Source organism: Anopheles coustani, chromosome X (genome assembly GCF_943734705.1).
Source record: "Anopheles coustani chromosome X, idAnoCousDA_361_x.2, whole genome shotgun sequence".
Classification (NCBI taxonomy): domain Eukaryota; kingdom Metazoa; phylum Arthropoda; class Insecta; order Diptera; family Culicidae; genus Anopheles; species Anopheles coustani.
Window position 1 is genome coordinate 123,153 of NC_071290.1, and position 27,800 is coordinate 150,952.

The following is a 27,800-nucleotide window of genomic DNA, read 5'->3' on the forward strand; positions in this document are numbered from 1 at the left end:
TTAGGGATGCTGTGCCACAAAAAAAAAGTATTGCAGCGCGGTTTATTTCAACTCGCCAGCTCAATGTGGAAATTCATTTAGGTAGATGCACAGAGGCTTATATTGTGTAGTTTCAACTGAAAGAAAAAGGTACCTTCACTTTTTCTTTTCGAAATATATACACACATACACATCCGTTAAAAATGAAGGAGATGGAATGAACTCAATCCGATAAACTCACACCAGAGAAAGGGTAGAAAACAAAAAAAGTGGAAGAAATAGAGCGAATGAAAAACGAGATACTACACTGAACGTCGCTCGGTGCGTATGTGTGTGAGTGTATTTTTGAACGGTTCAACATTTCAACGGTCGATACAATCGGTTCAACGTTTCGATACATTCACGAGATCCGCGACCATCGACTATTTATATTTTCTTTCTTATTTTCCATTGACTCGTTTCGCTTGGCATCGTTCTTAATGACAACGCTTGGGCAGGGAGCAGAATGTGTCGGGCGGGCTTTTCTCCTTCTCTTGCATAGCAAAGAACCGTTGCGTTGCGAAAGGGATAATTTAGATAAATGGTACTGTTTAATTTGCTGCCTGCCCGCGCAAACCAATAATTCAACGGGCTGATTGGCAATTACGCAACATGCGAACGAGGAAGAAATTTCGAGCGGATGGTCACATTGGCAGAAAAGGGAAGGGCCCAAAAAACCGATCAACAAAAAACCCTTCGCCAACAAGAGTGCGAGCCAGGCATGAGAATTGATGATTTATAGTCCATCTACCATCTGTCAGTGGCGCAGTGGCTACTAGCTTGGTTTGGGGGCAAGCTTTAAACGAAGCTGCAGCGCTCATAGGTGATGATGGATTTTCGGATAGTTTTCGAGATCACCCTACCCACCGCTCGTGGATATTATGAGTTGTTCATAGAGCTCCATCTAATGGCGTGATAGTGTTTTTTGTAGTCTCAAATCCGGCCAACGGCATGAGTGCTGTTTCGATCGTTTCTCAAATGCAAAGGTTCATTGAAGCCATAACGGAAGGATGTGTCTAGTGTGGAATTTTGTTTTCCTTGCAACTCGACAGACAGAGAGGGGGCGGGGGGGGGTATAAAAAGAAAGAGAGGGAGAAAGAGAGAGAGAGAGAGAGAGAGAGAGAGAGAGAGAGAGAGAGAGAGAGAGAGAAAAAGAGTGATGGGGGGGGGCAGAAAGTCTATTTTAACCAACAGGGGAATACACAAAACGCCAAACCGTGGCAACATTTGTACTCGCTTGTTGCAAATTATGTGTAGTAAGGAAATTGCTTTGGGCAAATTTCCCACAGCCAGGCAAAACCACTAACGAAGGGTGATAAGTATCAAGTTGAAATCCTTCCAATTATCCCTTTTTCTTCAACGGTGAAGTTATTTACGAAGAGCTAATGCGAAACGTCACAGCACTGAAAGCTTGAAAGTAAGGTTTGCCCCATCCATTCTAGGTAGACGGAGAAGTGTCTACTGCGAGCACGCTAAGCTTGATATATTTATCAATTTACTTTGATAAATTGCCCAGCTTTTGCGCCTTTTGAACCCCAAAACTGAGTTAGTTACCACGCCAAAAAGCTCTCCTGCTAACTAGGTTGACACGCTTGGCGAAGGCTCAGCGAAGACACTTCTAATAAGCGACACATCGCAGCTGACAATCAATATCAATGAAATACACCCAAAAAGAGGCGTATAAACAACCCAGTTCACTGCGGTGGTCATAAGCGCCCCTGTGGAGGAAGAAAATGGCAGTTTTTGTTCGGGGAAGATTTGTTGACAAGTTATCGCTACGGAATTGTCATTATCAGGGTGAATCAAATGATATCAAATGAATTATCTTGTGGTTACGATTAATTTATCAACAATTTGCTGTGGATAGAAATTGGGAAAATAAATAAGTTTTAATTACAATCGTAATGGAGACGCCTGGTGCTGCACGTGAAATTTGGTTGCAAGCGAGAAACCATAGGGGAGTTATTTCCAAAAATTCCATTTAAATAAAAATAGATGCAAAGTCGAATAAATTTTTCTCTATTAAGCTGTTTCTAGAAGCGAGAATGAGAAAAAACTAGATCATAATGTGGAGATGCTTAATGCAAAATTGTCTAGTTAAACACTTTTTGGACTCTGCTATCTTCGTTTCGAACCTAGCGTGCAAGACATTAGTGCGCCGCATTCGATTTATGAAAATATATGCTTCAAAACCATCATTCATCGTCTTACGTTTGGTTATTAATGGGCCATGACTTCGGGACTTAACTGATTGAAAACGTGGCGTGCTAGCGAGCCGTGAGCGCGTTTCGTCCGGCCCTCTATTATGTGCACGGAAATACTGCCTCGTCTGATCCGCTTCTTCGCGATGTGGTGTGGCAATCCAATGAGGAAATCCTACGCTCGCGTAGATCCTACGCTTGCGGTCGATTTACGGACAAAGAGGGTATTTGTTCTCCGTGCGTTTACACTGCAGAATCTGTGGAGCTATAGAAAGGGTGAAGGGGCTGAAGCGGGAGGGTGGAGGAGTGATAATAATAAATGCTCTTGTTCTGACACCCTGTTTGGTGTGAGTTGTCGACGAGACGCTAGGGTCTCTCCCGACGATGAATTATAGGCTCGAGATGTTGAGTTATGAGACACCCGAACTGCCGAACACTGGAAGGCAAAAATAAGAACGGTTGGCATCCCGATTTTCAATGACGATTAAAATCGAACATTAAAGCGTCAAGTGGCCAAAGAATGCTGACAAAAGGAGTGCGGCAATAAATATAGCTTGCAACGGAACGCCGACACTGTGAGGAATCTTGTTCCTTGTTCGTCCCACTCCCACAAAATGCAAGAAAATTTCGAGCAATCCTCACTCGGTGGTTAAACATCATCTAAATAAATACCGTTCTGTTTTTCTCTTCGATGGTAATCGAAAGCAAAGCTGCACATAATCTACATCACGTGTCATTTGCCCTGAAAACGGCAGTCCACGAGAAGGAGGTCAAACACAGCTAACAGCTTAGCTGATTTAGCATCGGCCGACCGATAGTAAACACTCTTCCGTACAGCGTTTCACACTTTACTCGATGGGCTGTGGGCTGTAAGCCGCTCGTTGAAGGACACAGTTTCGTACCGGCCCTGAAAGGAGAAATTGTCAAAGTATATCCCCAAGAGAGGCGTGGGGAGGAAAGATATACGGGGTTTTATGGAGAAAGTTTGTCCCGCCCTTCTCATCCCAAAAATTCGCTTCATGATGAACATAACGTGCATCACTCGGAAAATGTTTCGTTCGTGAAAGTTCACATGACCAAAGTGTTATGAATGAAATGATTTTGTGCATATTTGAGTTTTTTTCGTTCGTGGGGTCCAGCGCGATTAATAAGGATGGAGCTTTTTTTTGCGCTGTAGAGTTTTGAAAAAGGGTTCCGACCATCTCTTATTTTGTTTGTATACATAGGTACAATACAAAGACAAAGGAGCAAAGCACTGACTTGCGGCACGGTACCTTTGCATGTTTTTCGTGCTCCACTCAATAGACATGGAGGGTTTGGTGGAGAAAGGTTGGGGCTGGTTTGATCTCCCGCTGCTGAGAAACCGCACACTGGCTGAAGACAAACAGCGTAATAGCGGATGACAGTAGATTATCTGAACTTATCCTCCATCTTCCTTCAGCCGAAGGAATCGGATCTCCAAGGACGTATCCCCTCTCCGCTTTCACAAATTTGCCTGTGGCGTAAGCTGCTCGGAAACTTTTGCCAACATGTCTCCTCCACTACCCCTCGGCACCACTCCACCATGACTTTCTTACAGCCTGTGCCTCATCATTGCGCAAATACATTGACTGTGATAAAGCACCTCCTATAACTTTTGCCAGTGAGCGCATAAAAAACATTGAAATGGAAATTGATAGGGAGGGATAAGAAAAATAAATTAAAGCGACGAACCTCGTGAAAATAACGGAAGCGTGAGCGGAACTGGTCGAGTAGGGTGAAATTCACGATGTCGGTACCGATCTGCGAAGGATTTGATACTTTTGAGATAATATAGCATCCTACTCTCAAACCTTGCCGTTCCTACCTCCATGCCAGCCTTCGAACAAACAGACAAGATGAAAGCGAATAAAACTTCGAGTTCACTTGCGACTGGCTCGCTCGGAACCCGGATGACTTTTCCATCGTGACTTGCGACCAGCACCTTTTATTTCCATTACAGTAAGTGAAATACACGTCAACAATTGTCATCCATCCAATAACTTCATTCTAGTTAGGTTACCAGGTTAGAGTTGTTTGCAAATGGCCTCCGTGCCTGGCACAGTCACGCTATGTCTGAAGCCTAAATATAGCTTAGTATAAAAACCATTTCTTTTTCATAGCATAGCAAAAATTAGAAATTTGCGAGCAGAAGAAATTGTAACCAGTACGTGTACCAATTTGTGTTTTTGAAAATTCGATCAATAATCGTTGTGCTATAATTGTTTGGTTAATTTTAGAGGGTAGGCTGGGGAGGGGTACGGAGGTATGGGAATATCAACAAACGAAGTTCAGATTATTCAACTTTCGGTAGATTTTGCGTGATGCGATCACATACTTCAGAGCATCATACTAGATCATCACATCATCAGACTGACTCCAGCCAGTTCTCGGATTTGGCCTTGAAATAAGTAACCGCAATGCAGAGGTCCCACTGATGGTGGGACAAAAGGCAATTATAAAGCAATGTTCGCTCGTATCACATGTTCAAATATGTTTGCAGTGGTGTTTCCAAGCGGAAACGGAAGGTTGTCATTAAGTTGAAATAAGACATAGATTGATTCTTTTATCGCGAAGAAGAAAAACCAATACCGAAGTGCGTTTCTAAAGTTGAGCTGCAAGTTTGTCTCAGGACACACGCATTCCACACTGGGTCATTGGTGGCGATGGAAAACATCTCTCATCAACATCATTTTCATAAAAATCTTATTCAGAATAGACTACACCATCTTCTTTTCTTTCTCTTCGGTTCCTTTTTTTGTGCGTGCCAGTGACAATGGTAAAAGGCTGCCCTTGGAGTGTCATAAGCTCACGACACCGGTCGCCGATTAATTTGAATGCAAAACCAAGATGGCTCTTCTGAGGAAAAAGCTCGTCCCGCGGCGGTTCGACGCGAACGAGAGGAGATGGAAAGGAAACTTTGGTTAATCATAAACGACTTAATTGGGCGTGACTTTCTTTATCTCTCTTTTCATCACACACTCTCTCTCTTTCTGGTTAATAGTTTGTAGTCCTGTTTTGGTCGTCTTTTCCCGTTATGGGTAGCCATTGGAGTGGTAATGTTATTTGATCCGGACCATGGTATATATCACTCAGCTCCACGAGTGAATGAAAGAAAATAAAAACATGATTTGGGAAAGGGGTATAAATTCTATTCAAATCTGCTAAATTGTTTGTTGGGATGATCATACCTGATATGTTTCATCCCCCTTGACTCTAACATCTATCATGAAAAAGTCAACTGCGACAGCGAGTTCACGTATGCTAGATATTTAATGTGACTTTGTGAATCGGTAATGTGCTCAGGCCATAAGTGGTGCGTTGTATCCATTATGAAGCGCAAACAGTTAGTAGAGACACCTGGCGGTTCGTGGTTCGTGGCGTTCTGAAACCTTGCTACTGAACGGCGTAAAGTGCTGTATATTTACCAACTATCCAAGGCCTTCGACAGCTTATTCAGCTAGGTAACACTTTATTTTTAGGGACCGCTTGCCATTCATGGGTGCTGTGGTGTTGTGCTTGCTGGTCATAAGCTTTACTGTGTTAAGTCAGTTTGGAAGTTAAAATTTTCAAAACTTCTCGATAGTTTTCGCGCGTAGGAACTTGAGTATGGTCATCAGCGCCAGCACTTTGCGGTATTCTTGATGTTCGAAGTAGTGCACCTGAGTCAATTCGCAAACTCAATGCTGACCCTTCCAAGATGTATACAACCTCCAGCTAATTTTGAGTACATTCATGAATAAGTCTTTCATTTGATAGGTGCATAGCTTCCTAATGGAGCCACTCATTGGGGCATGGATTAACTCATTTATCGGGAACTTCACAGTTCCTTTGCTCCTTGGGTACGAAAATTTTGGCCGATAAAATGGCCCTGCCTTTTAAAATTCGTCATTGTTTAAGCAAAGAAAAATCATTTGAGGCGGTCGTTTGTCTCATTTCCATTGAAACTTCAAATTCGTACCTTGAAGTAGGAAGTAAAAAAAAAGAAAAAGAGATCTGGCCTAAAATTCTTGCCGGAAATGTTTCCTGTGAACACAAAGCAAACATTTCTTGTGTGTACTATTTCTGTGATAAAGTGTTTTTTTGCTTTTGCCTTTGCGCTTGCTCATTTCTCTATCTTATGGCCATCAGTTTTCATCGAGATCTCTTTTGCGCCTTTCGTTTTGCCTTGGCTTTTTCCTAGTAAGACGTATCTGCAAGTTCGAATGCGCTCAAGATACATGTGTGTGTGTGCTTGAACCGTTTTATTGCCCTCGCATCGTCTCTTCCCTCCTAACAATCTCTTTTCCTATTAGTAGGGTGGTTTTTTCGTCATTTTTGCAACGATTCACATTTCGGTTATTCACCAACACAAACGTTTTCCATCAACTCCAATGCAGGATCATCACCAGGAGCATTCTTTCCAGCGCAGAAAATCCTCGCCCCGCACAACTAGTTTGGATTTTTCTCTCCCGGACGCATTGATGACCTAACCTGTGCGGTTTGGATTTCATTAGCGAGCAACATCAAACGAAGGGAAAGGTTTGCGTCCTTGCGGTTGCCTCAAAAAACGAGCCAGCGGGAGGAAGAACGGGTCAAAACTAGCGTGATTCTGTTAGCTAAACTTTCACCCTGCTCCCCACTTTTGTTGACGGAAGTATGGAAGCCTTCCGTTTTACGCCCGATCGGGAAAAGTACTGCGGGAATTTAGAGCAAAAGCGGCAGCTCAACTTTTTTCACTTTTTGCTATATGGAGTACAAGTGGAGGAGGTTAGAGGTTAGAGGTCCTACCGAAAACTGAATCCACTGACCAAACGAGCGCCTCTCTCGAACCGGCTTATGCAATAAATTGTTCCATGTGTCGATGCAAAACGGGCCCCGACATTCGGGGGAGGGTGTTGCTCAAAATTGCAGCCAATCAAAAGTTTTTACGTTTTTCCATTGCCATTTTTCATTCCGGGCCTTACATACCTTTGGGCACGGGAGGAAACAGAGTTTACGAAAAGTTTGCATACCAAAAAGTGCACGATGCACGGTTTTGTGACATATTTTTCTTTATGTCGATTCGTTGGCAAGGCGAACTTTATTTTTTTCATTCGCACAACGACTGGATACAACGGAATAGATTAATAACATTTAGTTTCAAAACCTTTCGCTACTCAGCGGAATATAAAGCAAAAGTTAGGTGGTAGTGAGTGAAAGTACTCGCATAGAAATAGCTCCGCTTCTCATATTACATGAAATACAATGCAACGCAAATAGTATAGAAAGAAGAACGGTTGCATTTTATTTGTAGCTTCATAGCATAATTTCAAACTTGAAAAAGAATCATTTTCGAAAAATAAATAAGCAGTAAAAATAGCCAATAAACGCGTATAACTTAGTACACATTCTTAGGTGTATTTAAACAACATTTCGAATAAAATAAGTTCGCCATGAAAAACTTATATATTATTTTTGATGTAAGTGACAAATTGTCCACTTTTGCCCTACCTAACTCTAACGGCGTTTGCTCATCTCGTAGCGCTGGGAAAATATAATAAACATTTCTTTAACACTCTATTGCCGTGTCCAGCATTAGTGATGTTTTCTTTTCACCTCTCTCCTCTCACCACTCATTTTAGAATAGTCATTAATAAAATTAAACCACCTGAGAGTGTTGGTTCAAACCGCACAGGAAAGGAAGGGTGGGTATTTTTTCTCGCAGCAATCACGCTGAATGGTAACCTTTTCCCCAGGTAACAGTCAGGCTCTCGTGAGGAGCGACGACGTCGTCGCGAGCTTCTGGAGCGCGTAAGACAGGTTGCTCTTGCACGTGGATATTTTGAGGAGCTATTCCTACTCACGCTCCCTCCTATCGAGGTTCCTGGTGGCAGTGACAGCTTGGGCAGCAGTAGAAGCAGCAACAGCAGCGACAGCGACGGTGAAAGCGGTGACGAGGCTGACGGCTCACGCCGACGAGCCCGCACCTCCGACGAGGACGCAGCAATCACCGAAGCCACAACGTCGGGCCGCTAGCTCGTGCATCACTATCGCAGAGTTAACGCAGAGACAAGGCAGTGACGCCGACCAGCGCAAACAACGGGTGGCAGTAACCATAATCTGTATATGTCCAGCGGAGTCAGCGCAAGGGCTTTGCGCGAGCCCCAAGCGGGTCGCAGCGTTAAAGCTCCAGAAAGGAGCCATACCCCTCCCCCAGTAACGCCACGCGGCACTAGTTGGGGGGGGGGGATGAGGGTTGCGCCCGTCAGGTGGTTTAGTCGGTAAAAATCCGGCATACGGAGTCGCGCCCGTATCTTCAGAAGATTCCCCTGACGTAAAACAAAAACAAAAAAAAAGGTAACAGTCAGGCTTCTTCGCCAGAAAAGGCTACACGCAACGATCATTTCATTCGGACCGCGATGCATCATCGTGAAAAAACCTCTAACCAAGCCGGGCAGCTGAGAGGGGGAAAAGTACAGTGTAGCTGTAAATTGGAAATAGAATTATGAAAGGACGGCCTTTAGCGCCGCGTTCATTTTCCATTCTATTCCTCCTAGGATCCCATTGGTGGAGGTTGAGATTTTATACCAATTTTTTTTTTCGCCCGCACCCATCGAAAATAAGTTTATTTTCGGTTTTATATTATTTTATCCCAGCGTTTTCAGCACACGACACTAGGAGTGCACTACCATCCCCGGAGCATCGGACATTTTTCACTCACGCACGAGGGAGGCAAAAGTTTTGCGAAGCAAAGGAAACTTTGCTCTCAGCTAGAATTTTTTCCACGTAGGTCTAACGCAGCTAAGTGGAACTTTTTTCAGTTGTTTGTTGGTTTTTGGTTTTTGAGAAATATATGTGTTACAACGGAGTGAAATGGTAATGGAGAATTTATCATTCTTTACCGTGGCCGGTCGATGATTTCCAAATGTTTGAAATGGAATAGTTAGCATTTTACACGTAAAGGAATGTGCTTTCTCCCGGACAGAAAAAGAGTAAAGGGGCGAAAATACAGCGTGTGCCATTGAGCCGTTGGATTTTGAAATGGAAATAGTTAGAGGTAACTTTTTTATTTGAAAACCAAACTCTAAGTAACATCAAAGCACATTGCACCGGTACCAATTTGTCCAAAGGAATGGTGTTATTGATTTCACCCAACGACCCCCATTGAGTTACCACCATTGCATGGACGCAATCCTTCGCGCTTGCTACACAATCACATGTGTACACCCGCGGTCATTCGTTGTTAGGACAGATTTGATACTCGCTCAACGGCAAGTCTGCTGGTCTGAAATAAAACGTAAAATAAAATAAACACACAAATGCACAATATACAATATATATATTTATATATATATATATATATATAAATATGCACACATGCACATATATATATATATATATATATATATATATATACACATATATATATATATATACTGCAGGAAGTCAATTACGACGATCGAAACGTCGAGTTTCCATTGGGGCAGCCTTCATTTTTGGGAAACCATCAATTGATGATTGGTTTCGACGGTTTTGGTTTTTCCTACAATCTTCCATCTTTCCATTTCCCGATTTCAGTCAGTCAGGTAGTTAGTCAGCATGTTTGGAACTCTAAAGACTGTGTGTATATGTATGAACTTGACCGCTTATTGATTTCTCGTTAAATCGTACTCTGCTTGCTTGCAGCGGAAGGAATTTATCCTGCCGATTGAGAGGGTTGGTAATTATACCAAAATGAAAACATTCAGTTTCTGATGTCCCGATTTTCAATAAGTTAGAGGCAGGTAGTTAAAAAGGTTGACGAGGTGGAGGAATGATTTACAGTCATGCAAAAGGTATTTCATACAGACTTAAGCCTCACACATATTTTACGTAAAGTATGAACGCTTAGTTACAGTGTTGAGCTGAAGGATATAATAAATACATGTAAACATGTAAAAACTGATAAGAATATAACTGATTGTAAAATTGGTGGGGATAATGAACAAAGCAGAAAGCTAAAAATGGAGAAAAAGGATATACGTATTGTAAAAAAAATGCTTGTAGTGTTTATGACGGGGTGGTTACACGAAGGTAACGTAAGCTAAAAAAAACCTGTATAGAATCAGCACATGATTTATTGCAGAGATGTAGCGAAGGCCGAAAAAGGGGCAGAAAATAATGCCCCGGAGTACTGAACCCTTTAGGGGATTTTTATGTTTGGTTCGGGCTTGCCTCCAGGAAATCCTCGTCAATATTTCTCTCTCCTCCAAACGACGATCTATTGACTTTTATCTACGTGCTGGTTAGCGACATGCAAATCATACTCCGTTTTGAAGCTCATTTTTATCCGCCGATCTTTTTTGACTTTCTGTGCGTTTGGATCCTTTTTTCAGCTTTCATCACTCTCTGGATGCGCAGAGAAAAATGAAAATAAAAAATACTAACCTTCAATCTTGCCAGGAACTGCAATGATAATTTTTCCTTCGCTTACATTTGTTGTCGAGCACAATCGAAACAAATATAGTTGACAGGGATTAAATGAAAAGAATGCGAATGCGGAAGCGAGATCGAGCGGAATACGTGTCAAAAGATAAACGTGTTCGTGTGTGTGTGCATGTGGGCTTGGGATTTCCTATCGTTTCTTGCCTCCCTAGGTTTATCTTTTGTTTTGTTCTATTTTCCACACTTCCCAGTTTCCTTCGGCACTCCTTTTCTGTTGGATAGTGATAAGGGGCTTTTTGGTCATTTTTATTCCTGAGACATGGAAAAACTTTGCTTTGGCCTATTATTTGCCCACTTTGGAGTGCTCCAAATGGCACTACGAAAATCCCACTTAAAATTAAACCGGTTCGTTAATGTTCGTACGGTCTAGCGGGAAAATCTACTCTCTTTATTTGGACATTTAGATTTAGATAGACACATTTTGTCACTTGATCGACGTACGCCGGAATAAAAGCGCGTTGACAAGCAAAATTCGGCAAAAAACAGAGAGCTTCTGGAGTAGGGCATCTTCTAGATTCTATTCGCTTCGATTCCTCGTTTTGTCTCTATTTCCGTTGCTTGTGGCCAGCCCTTGGAGTAAATCGGTTGATTATTTTCAACTATATTACGGACCATGCCCATATTTACGCATCTTAGCTCCTGCTTGGTGAAAGATGTTTTTTATCCTCAGAACAATTCTTTGAAAAGTGGTCCTAATTCGACCGCTCGCTCGCTCACTGATGGCTGTTCGTTCCACTTGGTCGGTAATGGCGTGGCAAAGGGACAGATTTCTTTCCCAACTCATATATCCTCTTGTAAGTTCAATCTGCCCACACATGCACACACACATACACACGCAATACAGGTTGAAAGCGATTTAGAAGAGCACAATTTCTTGAATCAATTCCATTACAAAACCCCGTCGATCATTATGGTACCGTTTCGCTGTTGATTTTTTTTAGATAAGAAAGAAGAATGAGGATATATTGGAGAAGGAGGAGTAGCGGAGGGATTGAGATTGAAAAGCAAAAAATATCCAGCAAGTTTCCCAGCTAGTGATGACATCCACGCACAACCAAAAAACTGAACGATAGGAACGATAAGGAATGAAACCCCTGTCATATCGAAGCGCAAAAGGGCACACCTTTGAACTCTTGAAGATTGTGATTGGGACCAGGTCTGCTCCGGTTTGCTTGTTCATCACAGACCTCGCTCGCTCTCTTTCACCTCGCTCCCTTTTTTTAGTGTCATGCCAAAGGTTAAATGGAAATCATTAACCAGACGATGGAAACGAAGAGCTTGGTAAGATGCAGTCAATAACTGAGGATACCAAGCCAGGATGGTTTCTGGGATTCCTTCCGTTAGATCCATCAAGGCGCAGATTGACACCGATTGATCTTCGCCTCTGGAGCTTCCCAAACTCTTCAAACTAGCTTTTAAATCTGGTTTCGTAAAATCGAGACGAGGCTGGAAGGAGAAACTTCTTGCTAATTTTTTCACTGCTATATACAGCGAAGCCGAGGTAGTTTTTTGCCCCTTTCTTGATCCATCATCAAATCCTCGGTGAAGATGGATGGCCTAGATAAACACAGCGCAAAATTAGCAACCTAATCGCCGAATGATTGATATATGAATAAATAAACTACCGGGCAAGATAAACAGGACGGACAAGAATGTGTTCGTAGTTTACTTGATCCTGTGCATAGTCTGGCAATTGGGTCTCACTATTTGCAGTGTTAGAATATAAATATCGCCAAGTTGAACGATCCTAGGTAAGCTAATACAGCAATCGGCGAACCCTTCTAACCTTTCCTCCGAATTTAACCTTAGGCTAATCAGTGGAAAGTATTATCTAATGCTCCGTAACCATCAGCGATGACCTCTAATGTCTGATAGGTTTTGATGGTACACAAAATGAAGGTATACCCACGTTTCTTTACTATGGCAGCAATCAGAAAAGGATGGAATGCACAAACAAACGAGGCAACCTACGAGGAATGATACTGGCAACATCTCCAAGACACCCCAGTGATGAAACATTGTGCAAATTTCCTGTACGGTTGTAGTACGAGTTTTGTTTTTATTTCAACAAGCCGACACACGATAGGCCCGTCACCTAACCGTCGCTCATTCATTAGTCGACATGTACTCGTGTACACGTAGGTTGTAGGTACCTCGTTTTATGTTCTTCATTATGTTCTCTGCTTCCTTGTGCCCCATTGATTGATGGCATAAACGGTGAAATATCATACACTTGACAACTCAAACGAAACCTGTGCGCTCGGGTTTGAGTCGGTTACCTGATTTATAATCCACTTAAACTGACAGGCCTTAGTAGGCCTGGGTTGAGACCTTTCCAGGTGCACCCACCAGGTGAACACCGGACGTGAATTTCCGTGAACCACTTCTAAATGAAATGTTCGTACCCTGTTAGAGGTGTTACACTATTCTGATACTTCAGCACCAGTACCAGGAATGCTGCTCTTCAGTCCTCATGTGGCAACAAATGACTGGTCTGGCCGAAGTGCACTTCATATAGGTAGCTGAGAGGGTTGCCATGGCTTGAAATAGCAGACTGAGAAGGAAAAATAACTCCACAGTGTAAGAGAACAGGTTCTTCAGTGTCCTTAAGCCATAGTCGTCCATTTTTTCCGTTTACCTGTCAACTCACAGACAATTAATGGGAGCTATCGGATACGTTTTGCTCTATCAATCGATATGGTATATCGACCAACAAGTGTTCATTTTCAGGATACTTGGTTCACTAAGCAATCGCGAACGTTGAAAGTTATCTATCGATATAGCAGTGGATAAAATGGCTGTCAAACGCGAACAAATTTGTCGGGTAGTTGCTATATCGATAGATATTGCTATCGCGAACGCTAAAAGATGAAGCCTATCGATCGATATACTATCCGCTGCTATGGACCAATCGATAGCGAGGTAAAAGATCATTTTTAATGATGGTACACTAAAAAATCGACAGGAATCCACAATAACTTACACCAGTGAGCATCACAATTCGTTATTTCTACCAAAATCACTGATTGTATTGATTTTTTCTTTTCATCTGATTTCATCTGTTTACCAAATGTATCACTTGACCAGTAAAAAAAGGATACTTGGATCCAGCTGGATGACGATTGTCTTCCTTGCGATTTTTACATCCATAGAAAAGTAGCTAATTAGCAGCCAAAAAACTGGTTGCCTTATCGACCGATAAATTTATATCGACCGATTCAGAAAAAGCGTATGCGATGCAAAATTCGAGTAGATAACTTTAACGACCGATAAAAATGCATCGATCGATTGTTGAAACCTTCTTCGTTCGCGATAGGCATCAATGTTAGAATGACAGGGTCAAAAAGAAAAAAATAAGATGGAGAAAAAAAAGGGGCTGCCTAACGAGCTCATCTATGAAGATCGTGAAGATAGGCTGTAATTAATATTTTATTGCCATCAACTCACACAGATACAAACCCAACGAATGGCCAACCCTTAACCCAACCAATATGTCACCAAGTTGTGAACGGAACCCAGGTAATGGGTAAAATATTTGTAATTGTCATTTGAGTTTGAGGCAAAGCGTGGCGGTTGGAGTTAAGCTAATCTGATTGCAATTGGGCAGAGGGATTGGTCGAGGTTTTTGGTTAACTTCAGGATAACCTGTTTCCTGTATCCGCTCGCCTAAGATGACCGCTCGCCTTGCATCGCCTGTTGGTTGCCAAGGAATCTCTCTCTTTCTTTCTGCCGCTTTCTCTTGCTTTCTCGGTACCATACGAAATACTTGCGAAGTAAGTATTTGGCTAAAAGGACGCAATACTAATGAACGTTAGCGCAAAACCAATTATCCCGGGCACACCGCATATACTTGTGTCAAAACGCACACTTATTGCTATGGGAACCATTAGTCAACTTCGAAATGGTACCGGCTTGTGTTATGGTTTCAGCTATCTCGCTTTTATTTTTTTGTGTGCAAAACAAGAGACAGAAATAATCATGGAGTGCGGGATGTTGATAGGAGAGTGAGGGGGAGGGGACGAGGGGAAGAGGCGGAGGAGAAGGAAGTAGGAAAAACTTGGTGGGCGTAATACGGCATTGAATCCATTAGCGGGCGACGCGGATGTGATAGACATTGCGAATACCAGATTGACACGTGAGACGCAATGGCGTTACCATGGTCAATCGACACGACAACGCCGGGTCGACACTAACTCAATTACACAATCGTTACGTGCGGTCTCGCTAATAGTCACATCGAAAATTGGAATTTTCTGGGTGTACGACGACAAGCTTCCCACTTGGAAATGGGAGAACTACTGAAACAATGTGAAATCCTCGGCCATGCAATGTTTACACATTATCCGTTCGAACTAGCTCTTGGTATGATTGGACATTGTATAACATCGACAATATCATCGTTATCTAACTATGAACTGACTGTCAATTATGTGCACATACTCACAAATACACATAAAGAAAACATAAAAATCGTCAAGAAATAAAAAAAAAGAAACAACCAAATGATATGGTAAGTAAGCCGCCAGATGTGTCTAAGAATAGTTTCCACCATCCGTCAAACCTAACACATAAAGCAATAACAGTTGGTGGGAAGCGATCGGTGACAATTAAATGTCACCATGTCATGATAGCAACAGCATCTGTCATTAGCGATGGCGTGGTCGTGGTCTCGTGGCCCCGGCGGGGTGTGGTTGATTTTTTATGCTGACTGATGTTTTTCCTGGCAAGTTCGTTTTGTTTTTTGTATTGGTTTTCACTGGAGTATTCTGTGTCATATCCCATCGTTATCGATCGTAATCGTGATTTGCTTAATTCCTGCTTACACAAGCAAAAGCACGCCCCAGTGCTTGAGTGCTAATGTTGTCGGTTCGTTGAATGGTTTGTTGCGCTAATTAGGTTCTGTCGCTGGCCGCTCCAAAAGAGGCACTTTGATAAATGAAGTAAGATAAATAATGCATTTGATTCCTGTTACGAAAAGAACCAATTTATACAATTGAACATTGGCGGAAACGATTTCATATACAACGTGATAAAACAATTGCAAGGGCTGCCGTTCAACAACTTGTCTCAGTCAAGTCAATGCACTATTGTTGCAATATAATATTTATCGTTATATTATCCATAGCTGTTTATTGTCAGCGCAATGGCAGCCCAACTGAATAATTTCAACAGCTTATATTGTTCCCTCTGTGTAGGTGGTGAGCCTCGGCGGTCTTGAGCCTAATTTTCTAAACGGCGCTACCGCTCGGCTGTCGCGAACCCCCATTGGCTGTCTTTAAGGTTTATTAGTTGTTTTATTGGATTACTCAATAGGAGATGACATTTTTTTATAAATACTACAAAGACTTCACTACATAGTTTTCTTTGCAGGTGAAGTAATACGACCAATGGAACAAATGGCAACATTAGCTCGGTATTAAGACAAAACTGGCAGCGAGACAAAACTGGCAGCGTAAAATGATGCCCTGGTAAGCGTCCTACAAGCATTGTCAACCCTAGTAAGCGTCCTGCAAGCATTGTCAACCCGAACGCCAGGAATTGTTTGGTAAAAGTAGGTAACAACCAACCATCCTGCCGTGGGCGACATCGGAGATAGGCCCTGCCAGCGAAACCATCCAGCACAGCGTCACTGCATGTGTGGCAAAGGGTGACAGACGAGCTGACATAATTTACTGTTGAAAAACAAATGGCTCTTTTAATCATCAGCCTTCTTTCGGGAGGGTACAGTTGGAGACGAAAACTGAAGATGGGGAAAACGACTAGCTAAGTGGCTTCTCGTGGTGAAGTTGCTGGAGTATTGAGATGAAGTAAAATAAACTTTTTGCACTTACCAACTTGAGCCAAATGTTCGTGATCAGCAGCTGGTTTTTCTCGTCCTGCAAGAAGTAAAAGGAAGGAAAGATAAACTAGTTAAAATAAATTAAAATGAGGCATACTGAAGTGAATGTAAGGGTTATATAAATTATCTTATTAGAGACATTCCTTGTCATTGCCAGGGACAGCCAAACCCCTTTCACAACTCTCGTTCCAATGAAGCTCGTTGTGCTCTCCGTAACCTCGGAAGATGTCATCGCATCGGTTTCCCAAGGAGCTGAAGGTAAATTTCCAGATATTGTACATCAAATTGAGCTTGTTTTCCCAACAGCGAAGTTTTCCTAACAGCCTTTGCCCCATGGGAAGAGCATCGTTCTCGCAAGCCAACTTCCCTTTTAAAAGCCCCGGGAACGGCTGGTGCGTTCGGTCGTTCGCTTGTTCGAGAACAAAAAGTTTGCCACGGCCCTTTCGTTTCAACACTAATAGGTCCTTTTAATTTGCGGCGTTTGTGACGTATTGCTTGTTGAAGTCATTGCTGTTGGAAACACACTGCAAGTGAAATAAATACCGGTTTTCAGAACGCTGCCAAAAGTTATTGCGCATAAAATCAAAGCAACTCGAGAGACGTCGGTTTGCGATGTTCATATTGACTTTAGAATAAAGTTTAGTAAAAGAAAGTCGAAGCTGAACCTCGGGCGAAGTTCTCAGGAAAAAGAAAGAACAAACAAACATACGCTTACACCACAAACACAAACACACCTGAAAAACGGAGCTAATAGTAAATTATAATCGCCCGGTCCCTTCGCTGCTGCCGCAATGCAGACGGTTGCGAGACTACGGGTTGTGAAAGTTATTGAGTAACCGTTAGCCATTATCGATACATTTCGCCCTGATGGTTTTCCCTTCTGCGGCATAACGAGAACCCCAGCGAAGGAAACGTGCAAGCTAGAGGGTTTTCATTCCCCCTGCCTGGTGTTGATTTAAGCTGGTGTGTCCATTCTGCCAACAGGCAAACTAAAGTACGCATACCTTTAATTAAGGACCCAAAGATCAAACGAATTAAGGTTGCAAGATTAAGAAAGGTATAACGATGATCACTCCTCTTAAGCATGTATTCGGCAGTAAGACGATGCGACTGAACGTTACTCTATTTAAAGACTATTCTCGGCTGATCCCTATTTCTTTCGTGGGCACAATTGCTGGTAACACAACTTCTACATATTATTTAGTTTAGTTATTTAAAAAGTCGTCTATAAGAGTAATATAAGCTAGAAGTAACAATTCCAAACTGTTTAAACAAATATATTCACAACACGCCAGAATTAATTGTTTTGAATACAACAGAAGATTTCTTTATTAAAAACTGACGCATACCCGAAAACGTAGAGCTACATAAAAACATGTACTGCACCGACAACTGTACATATCACCATTCCCAATTCGGTGCAATACCAACTTTCAACTACCAAGCAAGTCATCACTAATGGTCTCAGCAACGCAATGGTTTTGTTTATGTCATCTTGGCATAGATCAAAATTCCAAAGAAAAAAACTAACGAGACTAAGAAACACAGGACTTCAGTTCTGATGGCAACTTAAACAAAACGTTGAGCAGCGTAAACAAAACGTTGAAAGGGTGTGGTATTTATTTAAGTGTACTTTGGCAGGGGCTAAGAGGAAATCAAAAGTGTGGTGTAGTAGATCCTTGCTATAATGTAGCGGCCCGCAACATCCCTTCTTTTTTCCAGCCTTTGGTTTTTGCTTTCCTCAGTCGCGAAAATACACCCCGCCATTGTTTACACTAATATGTTGGCTCAAGGGATGGGTGTGGAATAGCCGGTGAGGGGAGAATGAGCCGTTGTTGAAGGATGTAGTGTACCACATGGAGACTGTGACAGTTTTCATGAAAGGAAAATCACCACATGATGTGCCAATAGTAAATATGCCCAGTAACAATTAGCACGCCATAACCATTCGGATCTACCGTTTTCTCCTGGCAACAGGATAACATGGTTATTATTATTTTTTTTTTTTTGTTTATTCACCAACTCCACCGACATTCTCACGCATACGTATCAACCGTAAAAGAATATGTGAATAGAACATTCACACACACACACACATACACACCGGCGCGCGCCAGCAGTCGCTAGAGGATCGGGTGATGGATGGATGGCTGAATAAACAGCATATGGCCTGGTAATAAAAAGATAAGCTATGAAAAGATGATACGATATCTAATTTCATCCATGACGTTGCCATGTTTCCTGTGGTGAACACAAATGTATAAATTGCAATTTGCTTAAGAGCCGTGTGCCATTGGTGGGAGCCAACGCACCTTGGAGTGTACGTGACTTTCCATGCCATCGGAGGGAGTCTAATTTTGGCCCGTATCGTACAAGCGCATTGTAGACGCCGCGTTGGAATCCACTCCGACAGTCTCGACGACTTTTCCATCGCAAGAAAAGAAAGAAACAGGAAGCAAAATACAGCCCAGTAGAACTTTTCGCGGTGCGCTTAGCGATAGGGGCTAGGGCAACGGGTAGCGGCACACAAATACACTACCACTCGTAGTAAGAAGAAACGTAGAGTGCTAACACGATGAAGGTGAAGAGCAAGGGAGAATGTGACGGCGGACTGTAAACGAGCTTGAATAAATTTGTTTATATTTATGATGCATTTTAAGACCGAAATTAAAGTTTCCTTTACTGAAAACAAGCACCCACACACAGCACCCCATACATTTTACAATCATAACGTGGGCTTTGCGTTTTTTTAATTTTATGCCGTTGAGACCGTGAGGGGTGCATGCCGGTAGCCCGTTTTTCCCCGAACGGCTCCAGATCATCTGTGGTACGCACGTCGATGCAGTTGCGGCAATGAGCACGTTTGTCCAGTCAGAAACGCGCCAGTAACGGACGAATTTTTAGCCTGCCTGGAAAAAGCATGCTACACTAGAACGACCGGAGAAATCAATCGTTTACAACAATTTGTCGCATCTTTTTAACTTCTTCGTAAATTTTTTCTAACGAACATATTTCCAATTGTTCGCCAAATTTAAGGTGGTGTTTCAAAGCCAATTTGCAATTTCTTCACGGGAAACATTTTTTTGTTCACTAAAATGTATATTTTTCTCGATATTTTTCATCGAAACATCGTGGTTTAATATGGAAGAGATTTTTTGAATTTATGAAATTTTTTATGCAAAAGACCGATATTTGCGCTGCTATGTGACAGCTAGTATTTTCGTTAGCTGACTTTAGATTATTTTTTATTAACTATTTTTCAAGCGACCGTCTGTCCGTTTGCTGGAAAAGACTATGTAAGTTAGGGGGTAAAAATGACTCGTTATCAAAAAGCACCATGTGAGAGATGAAAAGTGTGTGCGCGGTAACATCAGTGTCAAATAGATGACCTAAGCAGCCGTCACAATCTTAAACTGTCGTCCTTCGTTCCCTTCGAAAAACAAAATTCAACAAAAATACAACGGACCGCCACGGAGTGTACGTGACTTTCGTCAACAATTTTTAATCAAGATCTATGCGGTAGCGAGGGCCAGCAAACCTTCACCATTTTTAACACCAGCGTCGCTCGAACCATGCCAGGTTTCCTGGCCGCGACAGTAATTTGCCGCTTTACGACATCCGGTCATCCATCCTTCAATCGGTTACGCGAACCCTCCTTGCCGACTTTCCATCGAATGGTTGAAAAACGCAGTGCTGGCGTGCCGAGCTCGGGCCGACTATAAATTGCTCATGGGTACGCGGGCGCGAAATATGAGCGCGCTTTAATATGCGTTGAAGAGCATTTCCCCTGAAGGTAGAGTGTTGGAAACTTTCTCCCATGCCCTTCTCGCATTTTTTTACAAACACAGACATACACATTCAACCGTTAGCCTTCGTTTAAATCCTTTCAAGCGCGTCCTTTTCGGTTTCTTTTTAGTTTGGGTGCTAATATGTACAATAAAAAATCGTATCGTGGAGAAGGAAATACAGGAAGCATATAAAAGTTAGGGTTGCTGGGAGGGGGAAGAAACGGAAAAGTTTTCCCATTCCCGGCAGCAGGGGGTGCCTAAACAATCTTGGTAAAAAGAAAAGAAGCTCTAAGGTTATGGTGGGCTCCCTTTGCGTGTGACAGGCCACGCGTGTCTCCGTTGCTTTTACTTTTACGCGCGAACAAGGAAAAAGACTGATTGGCATAGAAACAAAACTTGGAAGTAGGAGTTGAGGAGCGTAGTATTAAAATAAGTTAGAAAGGGAAGAAGAAAGAAGAAGGGCAAACACCACACAGTAGCACGAAAAACAGGAAAAATTACGTAAAGAAATTGACAACGCTTGAGTGGCGGGTGGAAAGTTTAAAAAACAAGTTTGCAGCCATTCATCCATTCATCTACCCTGCGCTATAGATACGGGCGACTTAAGCGGTTTCCACACGTTTTCCACATTGGACTCGCATTCACACAACGCGACACAATACAAGCCCAAGACAAAGCAGGATGTGTCATGCTGAACGTGAGCACCTTCGCCGTTTCCTGCTTAAAACTCACCGTCTTCATCATTTCTAAACCAAGCTTCTCATCTAAGGGTACAGTATTCCATCCGGCTTGCGCTTTTTGCCTACACACACTCACAGGCACAAGTATACGGTGCCCTTATTTTCGGGCTAGGTATCAAGTTTCGATACGTAAAGAGGCGTTTTCGGCGGATGTGATGGGTTTTTTTTACTATTTCTCCATGCGAACCCCATTGTATCCCGGTGGCTCCAAGAGTAACTTATGCGATTAATACCAGAATGGAAGGAGGAAGATAGAAGAGGGGAAGGAGCCACCTTGTTTTTAACGCATAGATCTCCCCTCTCCCACAATCAACACACACGGAAAGAGACATTCGAACAACTTCTCGCTTCCCCAAACGAAATCGGTACTTCGAACGGGCTTGCATCGGCAATGTTGTCGAAGTGCTAGAGAAAGGGCAAACAAAACAACCCAAAAAAGTTGCTTCCAGCATAGTAACCCTCGCTAATGGGACCTGTCAACAGTATTATCGATATGTAGCACGCGAAACACACCGAAAAGGAAAAGTTCTATGGCGTAACTTTTTGCTTTAAGAGCAAGCGAGGGCAGACCGCGGGCGCTCAGTCTGTAACTGGCGTGCACCAGAAAGCCAAAAGTATCTTTCACAAAATCACCCTGGCAAGATGACGCTTGTTAATCACTGCGTAACATCGTGCGACGGATTTAATTAAACCAACGCTTGATTGTTATCACTTCCGGATGGTACGAATCCTTTGGAAATTGAAGAAACTCAATGATTTGATTCATTTACCGGAGCAAATGGATTGAATCTTTTCCGGTATTCTTTAAACATTCTTAAGAGAATGTACGATTGGAAGAACCTACAAATTTTAACTAAAATATCTTATGTAACAATGTATCAGAACTTAATAATAAATAAATCAGAAATGTATTCGATAGCTCTAAAATTTTATTTAGCTAATCAAATGAGACGAAAAATGAAAACTGATAGAAAAGATAAATAATGAAAGAATTCAATTTATTAAACTAATTACTTATCGCCCATTATCGCCGATGGAGCTGGCTGTTATCCCTCGTGTAGTAGCCATGCGCATTTCACTATTTATCCAATATATTTTGGTAACAAGATGCCACATCAAACTGTCAACAAGTATTGTGCGAATAATATAGTTTTATCCACTAAATCATTTATGTTTTCTTCGTGCAATAATAGCCAATCATTGAGCCGCTATTCCACGTCTTTGGACTCGTGATTTTTGGTTTGATTTGATTTAAGAATTTTGTTTAGTTATTATTGTGCAACTTTTGCTAAATTTATGACTTGCAGAATCTATCCCGCGTCTATTTGTTTAAGTTTAAACTGTACAGTACGCATTGGCGCCTAAAACTTGAGTCGACTTCTTGGTGATTTGAGTCGATTTCTAGAAAAAACTCTTCTGAAAAATCAAATTGAATAAGATTATATTTCTCCCACTTTCACTAGCCGTGCCTCCGTCTTTTTCCTACATTGGTAAAACATATAAATAACTTATCCGGAGGAATTTAACAAGTAAAAGAACACCTCGCATGCAAGCTGACGGTTTTAAATCTAAACTATAGCAACGCCACCTCATTGGTTAACAGTGCCGAACACAAAAGCATTGTAAAGAAAAACAAAAAACGATTTAAATTACAGGACAAAAAAAAGTAAGGTCCAGCCCGTTAATTTACGTCGCTGTATTTTCCAGCAAACATTGTTTGAAAGGAAGGAAGGACAAGGAGAAGAGGAAGGTGTGAGTGGGCGATCATCTAATTAGCAAAAGCTCATCGCTGCATCGCGTGTATACATGAAATCAAAACCCCCGTTTTTTGATACCATTAGATGAAAGGAAAACAAAACAAAAGTGCAAAACGACGTACACGGATGGTTCTGTCGACGAAAAGGGAAAAATAAAACATACTGTCACACACAACCATAACCACCTGCCCAAGCACTAGAGCTAGCATCGAAAATAAGCTTCGCCTCGTGGATGCTAATTCGAAACTAATTAAATTGCCATTCCCTCGCTGCCATTTGCATATTGTAGCGGAGTACCATTCCGGTGCACCTAACCCTTCGGGGGCTGTGGCTGCTCAACTCGGGGCCACCATCGAGCTATTAACACAATCGAATCCCGGCGCCTGCCTGCGACCACAACACAACGGAAATGTTGGAGGTTAGAAAAAAGAACCAAAAAAATACTGATATAAACGGAAACAACAACACACATTCTCAATGACCGAGTGGGATGCAATATGCAAAAGAAGGTCGGACAAACCAATCACCACATGCCTGAAAACAAGGAAAGTATTCACCCATGCCCATACACCTACTCACAAACCGTATGCACTATGTGTGTTGTCGACGGCGTGGTCTGTTTTCCCCACTCTGGATGTTAGTTTCGATAGCACATTCAAATACGGTCTCCGCAAATACTAATATCTAGATATCGATCTGCTCGGGAACTGCTTTTGCTGCCCTCCATGCATTGCACAAACATCGCAATTTGATCATTTGTAAGTGGAATGTACAGGCCATGTTACCACGTAAACTATACATTTTAACATGTGATAAACGGGGCTTCAACAAAGCCACAAGGAATGTAAGATATTATTGAATCTATTCTGAATTGGGAAAAACTGTTAATTATTTAATTTTAAATTATTCTAACGCTCACCATGATAATATTTCGATGGCAATAGATAATTTCACCCTAATGCAGATACAATTGTGGTATAAGGAAGATATTCACTCAATATTATCATTAATTTCTTGCATTTCTTTTGCATTCCATTGCTTTATGGGCAAAAGCGTCTCTGATATCTTCACAATGCGCTTTGGAAGAACTTATGTTGGAACCTTCGGATTTGTAGGCTTGCAGAGCTCTATACTTGACTCACAATTGTAATGAGTGTCAGCTCTTTACGAAGTGTTCACGGTAGGTACTTACCACGTCGATGATTTGCATCAGGGTCAAGCCAAAGCTGAGCTGCAGCGGGTCTGACTCGTTGACTACCGGCCGCTCGAGCACGTTGTAGTTGTCCAGCAGATGGTGCAGTAGCCGCTTCTCGTGGTAACCGGCCTCAATTACTGTGGAAAAAGAAAGCAAAACAAGAAGTGTTAACGAGCTCATTGACAAGGTAGAGGGGAAATTGCCCGATTACATTTCCAGTCTTAGTCCTACGATCATGTGTTTATTTCTATTCTGAGGATAATGTCTTGAAAAACCCTCGTCGAAGTGTTCGTTTCGAAGCAATTTTTTTCCCCTGTTTTCCGTTCCTTGTGTAACCACAGATCAAGGTGATATCACCAGTCCAGCTATGGTTGAAAGCACAAGAAACGGCCATTAAGATTATGCCGTTCCTCCCGACTCGGTACAAGGTTCCATAAAACTCAACTTTAAACCAGGCGATTATCGTTTGTGAAAACCACTCCCTTTCGTTTTCAGAGAGATTAAATTTCCCCCAATAAACGATAGCGCGTCCATACGGCATAAGACTCGCCACTCGTTTTATTTCGCCAGTCTTCCTAAGCTTTCCTCTTCCTTTCTTCACCTTCTTATCTTCAGTTCAATAAGCTCTTTACTCGATCCAATAAGCGTAAATGAATATCGTTCATTTGTTATTTTGTTCTGTTTTAAAACGCTCACGGTGATGTCAAATAAAAGATGGAGAACAAAACTGAAAAAACAGTCTCATTTATCATCGAACGGTACCAATCCCAACTCCCTTTACTGTATCACGTTCCACTCATGGGAAGAGAGGGTTCAACAGCGTTATTTATAGAGCACCGAAGCACCCAGCTCAGTTAAACATGCGAATCCCTAGGATTAGGCAAGTACTGGAATACGCTAAACCTGCCCAAGCCATTTCGCCCACAAAAATACGCATCCCAATTAGACAAAACTATTTACTATTGGCGACACGCGAATGCAACGGTTGTTACTGTTGTATTATATATTTGAAAAAATAAGTAATGGGTTTACTCAAGCGGATTCCGGTTGGATTAAAACTAAACGGGGGCCATGCAAAACTTGCAAACTGTGCAATAAACCACAAAAAATATGCCCAGCATCCGTAAAAATGGCTAGAGCAAATAATGTCATCGAACTGTTTCGAATAAGCAGAATTTGTTTGGTCTTGCAAACCTCATATTGGGCATGGAGATGTTGGGCAGACAAAGTGTGAAGCGAAGTATAATGGTAACACATCTGCAGAACGTTACAAATCTTGAATCCTGAGACTTGCCTTTTCATATGCATAAATTGCGCATTCCCAATCGTATAATTTAAATAATATGTAACGAGGTTAAGGGTGTTGTTGTTACTAGGTTAGAGTGGAGAGAACCGAAGGAGAAGTAAAAGATCTTCAAGAAGTGAACCTTCAAAAAGTTTGAAACGCAGGGGGTTGTGTGTGTGTGTGTGTGTGCAATGCAGCTTGCAGAACATACATTTTTTAAGCCACATTCGCTAACTTGCCGAAACACAAGGCCTGTCGGAGGCGTTTGCACTAAACTATCAAGCAAGCCACAAGCGTGGAATTTAATTGCTTTTCCTGTCACTCGCAGGTCTGTACTTGAAGAGGCAAAGAACAAGGGAGCGGAAGACTGAGGAACGAACAGGTTCTGGGAGAGATAACCGAACAGTGGGACCAGCTGCAGCTGATATGTAGAATAGTGGAACTGCTTAGTTGACACAAGCAGCGTCATGTGTGCGTGTGGTGGTTTTCGGAGGGGAATATGAATGTTCCCTAAGCTTCAGCAAGAAGTAATACGAAGAGAAAGGATGAGATAGGAGTCGTCAGCCAGCTGCTGGGAGCAAGAATTATGCAACAGAAGTGGAACATTAGAATCCAATGTTGTGGTTGCTAACGGTGGAGGGGAATATGGTCGAATGGGTTATTTGCTTCCAGTTCCCTTTTTCACTTCCCCCACTCCCACTCAGTCTCATCCTCCCGCCTAAACGATCTCGCTAGGTGACGAACGGTTCGTCGTTCCTCTCTTACTGTGTTTTTCCTCCCGAGCTGCGTATCTTCCCACTGCCAAGATATAGGTTTCCTGTAAACACACATAACCGCATACACACACCCAAGCTATCCCCCCCCCCCCCCCCCCCCCAAACACATACACACACACACACGAGCTTCGAGCGTCGACTGTCACTGAGCAGTTTGTGTAACGGAGAGGAAAGGGTGAACGGAAGTCAGAGAGGCTAGAGCGTTGGTTTTGTAGCATAATCTAGTTCGGGTGTGTGTTTTATGATAATGACATCTGCTGGTGACATCCGCTTCGGCAAGGACGCTTTTACTTATTCTTCTCCCTCCATCATTCTTTCCAATTTCCCAACTCCTACATTTCCCTTCGTTGATTGCTGGCTCGTGAATCAATTGGGCCACTTTCCCCAGAGCCGAGTGTACTTTTCCTCGCCATGCTCCTCGGAACGATGAAAGAAGGTAAAGGTGTAGTTCTAAAAAAACGCACACACTCACACAGTGTTATCTCTGTAGGGAACTGTAGGGAAAATAAGACCGGGCACAGACAGAAGGACTCGAGATTGCGGTGCCAGATTTTCCCGAAACTCCGGATGTGTCGAAGTTTAGCCATACCCCCCTCTCATCTGGTTTTTGTCACGCAACCGGTGGTGCAACGGAGCAAAAACATCTTCACGGAAGTACACCATCACGAAGGTGCACGGTCTAACCACACACCCTCGATTCCTTGCTGCGGAAAACGCCCTGTCATATTGGGCTGGTTTTTCTCTTATTTGCTTGCGGAAAAACGACCAACCGATCAAAAATATTTTACTCTCAACCGGGGTGAAGAAAATTTGCGGGAATAGGGGAAGAGTTGCGCTACAAGAAGTAGAGAAAAAGATGGAAAAAAGCTTCCTCGTGAAACCTGAGCATCTAATCGGCATTCGTTGGCAGAGAACTTCGCAATCGTCTCGAGTGCTGCGCACTCGTTTCGCTGAGTTTGTTTTCATTATTGCTATACATTTCTTTCTGATATTGCCTAGTGCCTTACAGTGCCTTCTTTCGTTCAACCCAATCGCCCCCAATAAGGCACCGACCCGTTCAAAATCAATATAGATTGTGAAATAATGACCAAGCTGCTAAGAAAAGCAAACCTAACCGCCTACCGGTGTGACGGGGGTGTTTGATTTGCAATTCAATTTAAACACGCCTGTTTGGTCGAAGCCGGTGCAAGCTAGATGATGCGTGTTTGCAACAACGGGGTGCCGATGTGTCACCATGAGTTCCGGTGCAGCTTCATTCATTAGAAGTTTTCTCCTTGGTCGATTAGGGTGTCAAACTGGAAAAGGGATATGCAATCTTTTCGTTCGCTTTGCACAATGCGCTGGCCGGTTTCGACCCGGACACTGAGAGAAAATGATAAAATAACTACCAACCAGCCGGAATTGGATGAGGATCAAAAAATGTGAGGGAATTAACGCAAACAAAAACTGATAGTAAAACGGACACGTGAATCCATTAATAGGCCATCAATCGAACGATTTCCGTACTGCGAGGTTTTTATTTTGTTGCCTTCTCCATTTATATCTATATACAGTTTTTACTCTTTTCTATGTATTTTATTGTACCTTCTGCACACGAGACCATTCACTGCATTTCGTGACGCTGAAAAAGTGGATAATTTTTCACTGCCAACCTCAATCAGTGGCTCGGGGGTAAATATTGCTCATCGTCATGCCCGAGTATGGCAGTGCTGTAGGGTGGGCAAGTCCAAGAGCCAAA

The 27,800-nt window shown here is 42.4% G+C and overlaps 1 protein-coding gene across 1 annotated transcript in view; it reads right to left on the reverse strand.

The window, feature by feature from the left end:
• The window catches only part of LOC131269053 (neuronal acetylcholine receptor subunit alpha-7), a 45,450-nt gene extending 21,269 nt beyond the window's left edge, over positions 1-24,181 (reverse strand). The window contains exons 1-2 of the mRNA XM_058271365.1: positions 23,999-24,181; positions 16,514-16,558 (exon numbers count right to left, since the gene is read on the reverse strand). Of these exons, the coding sequence (XP_058127348.1) occupies positions 16,514-16,558; positions 23,999-24,181 (228 nt within the window). The remainder of the gene's footprint in view (positions 1-16,513; positions 16,559-23,998) is intronic.
• Positions 24,182-27,800: the final 3,619 nt, after the last annotated feature.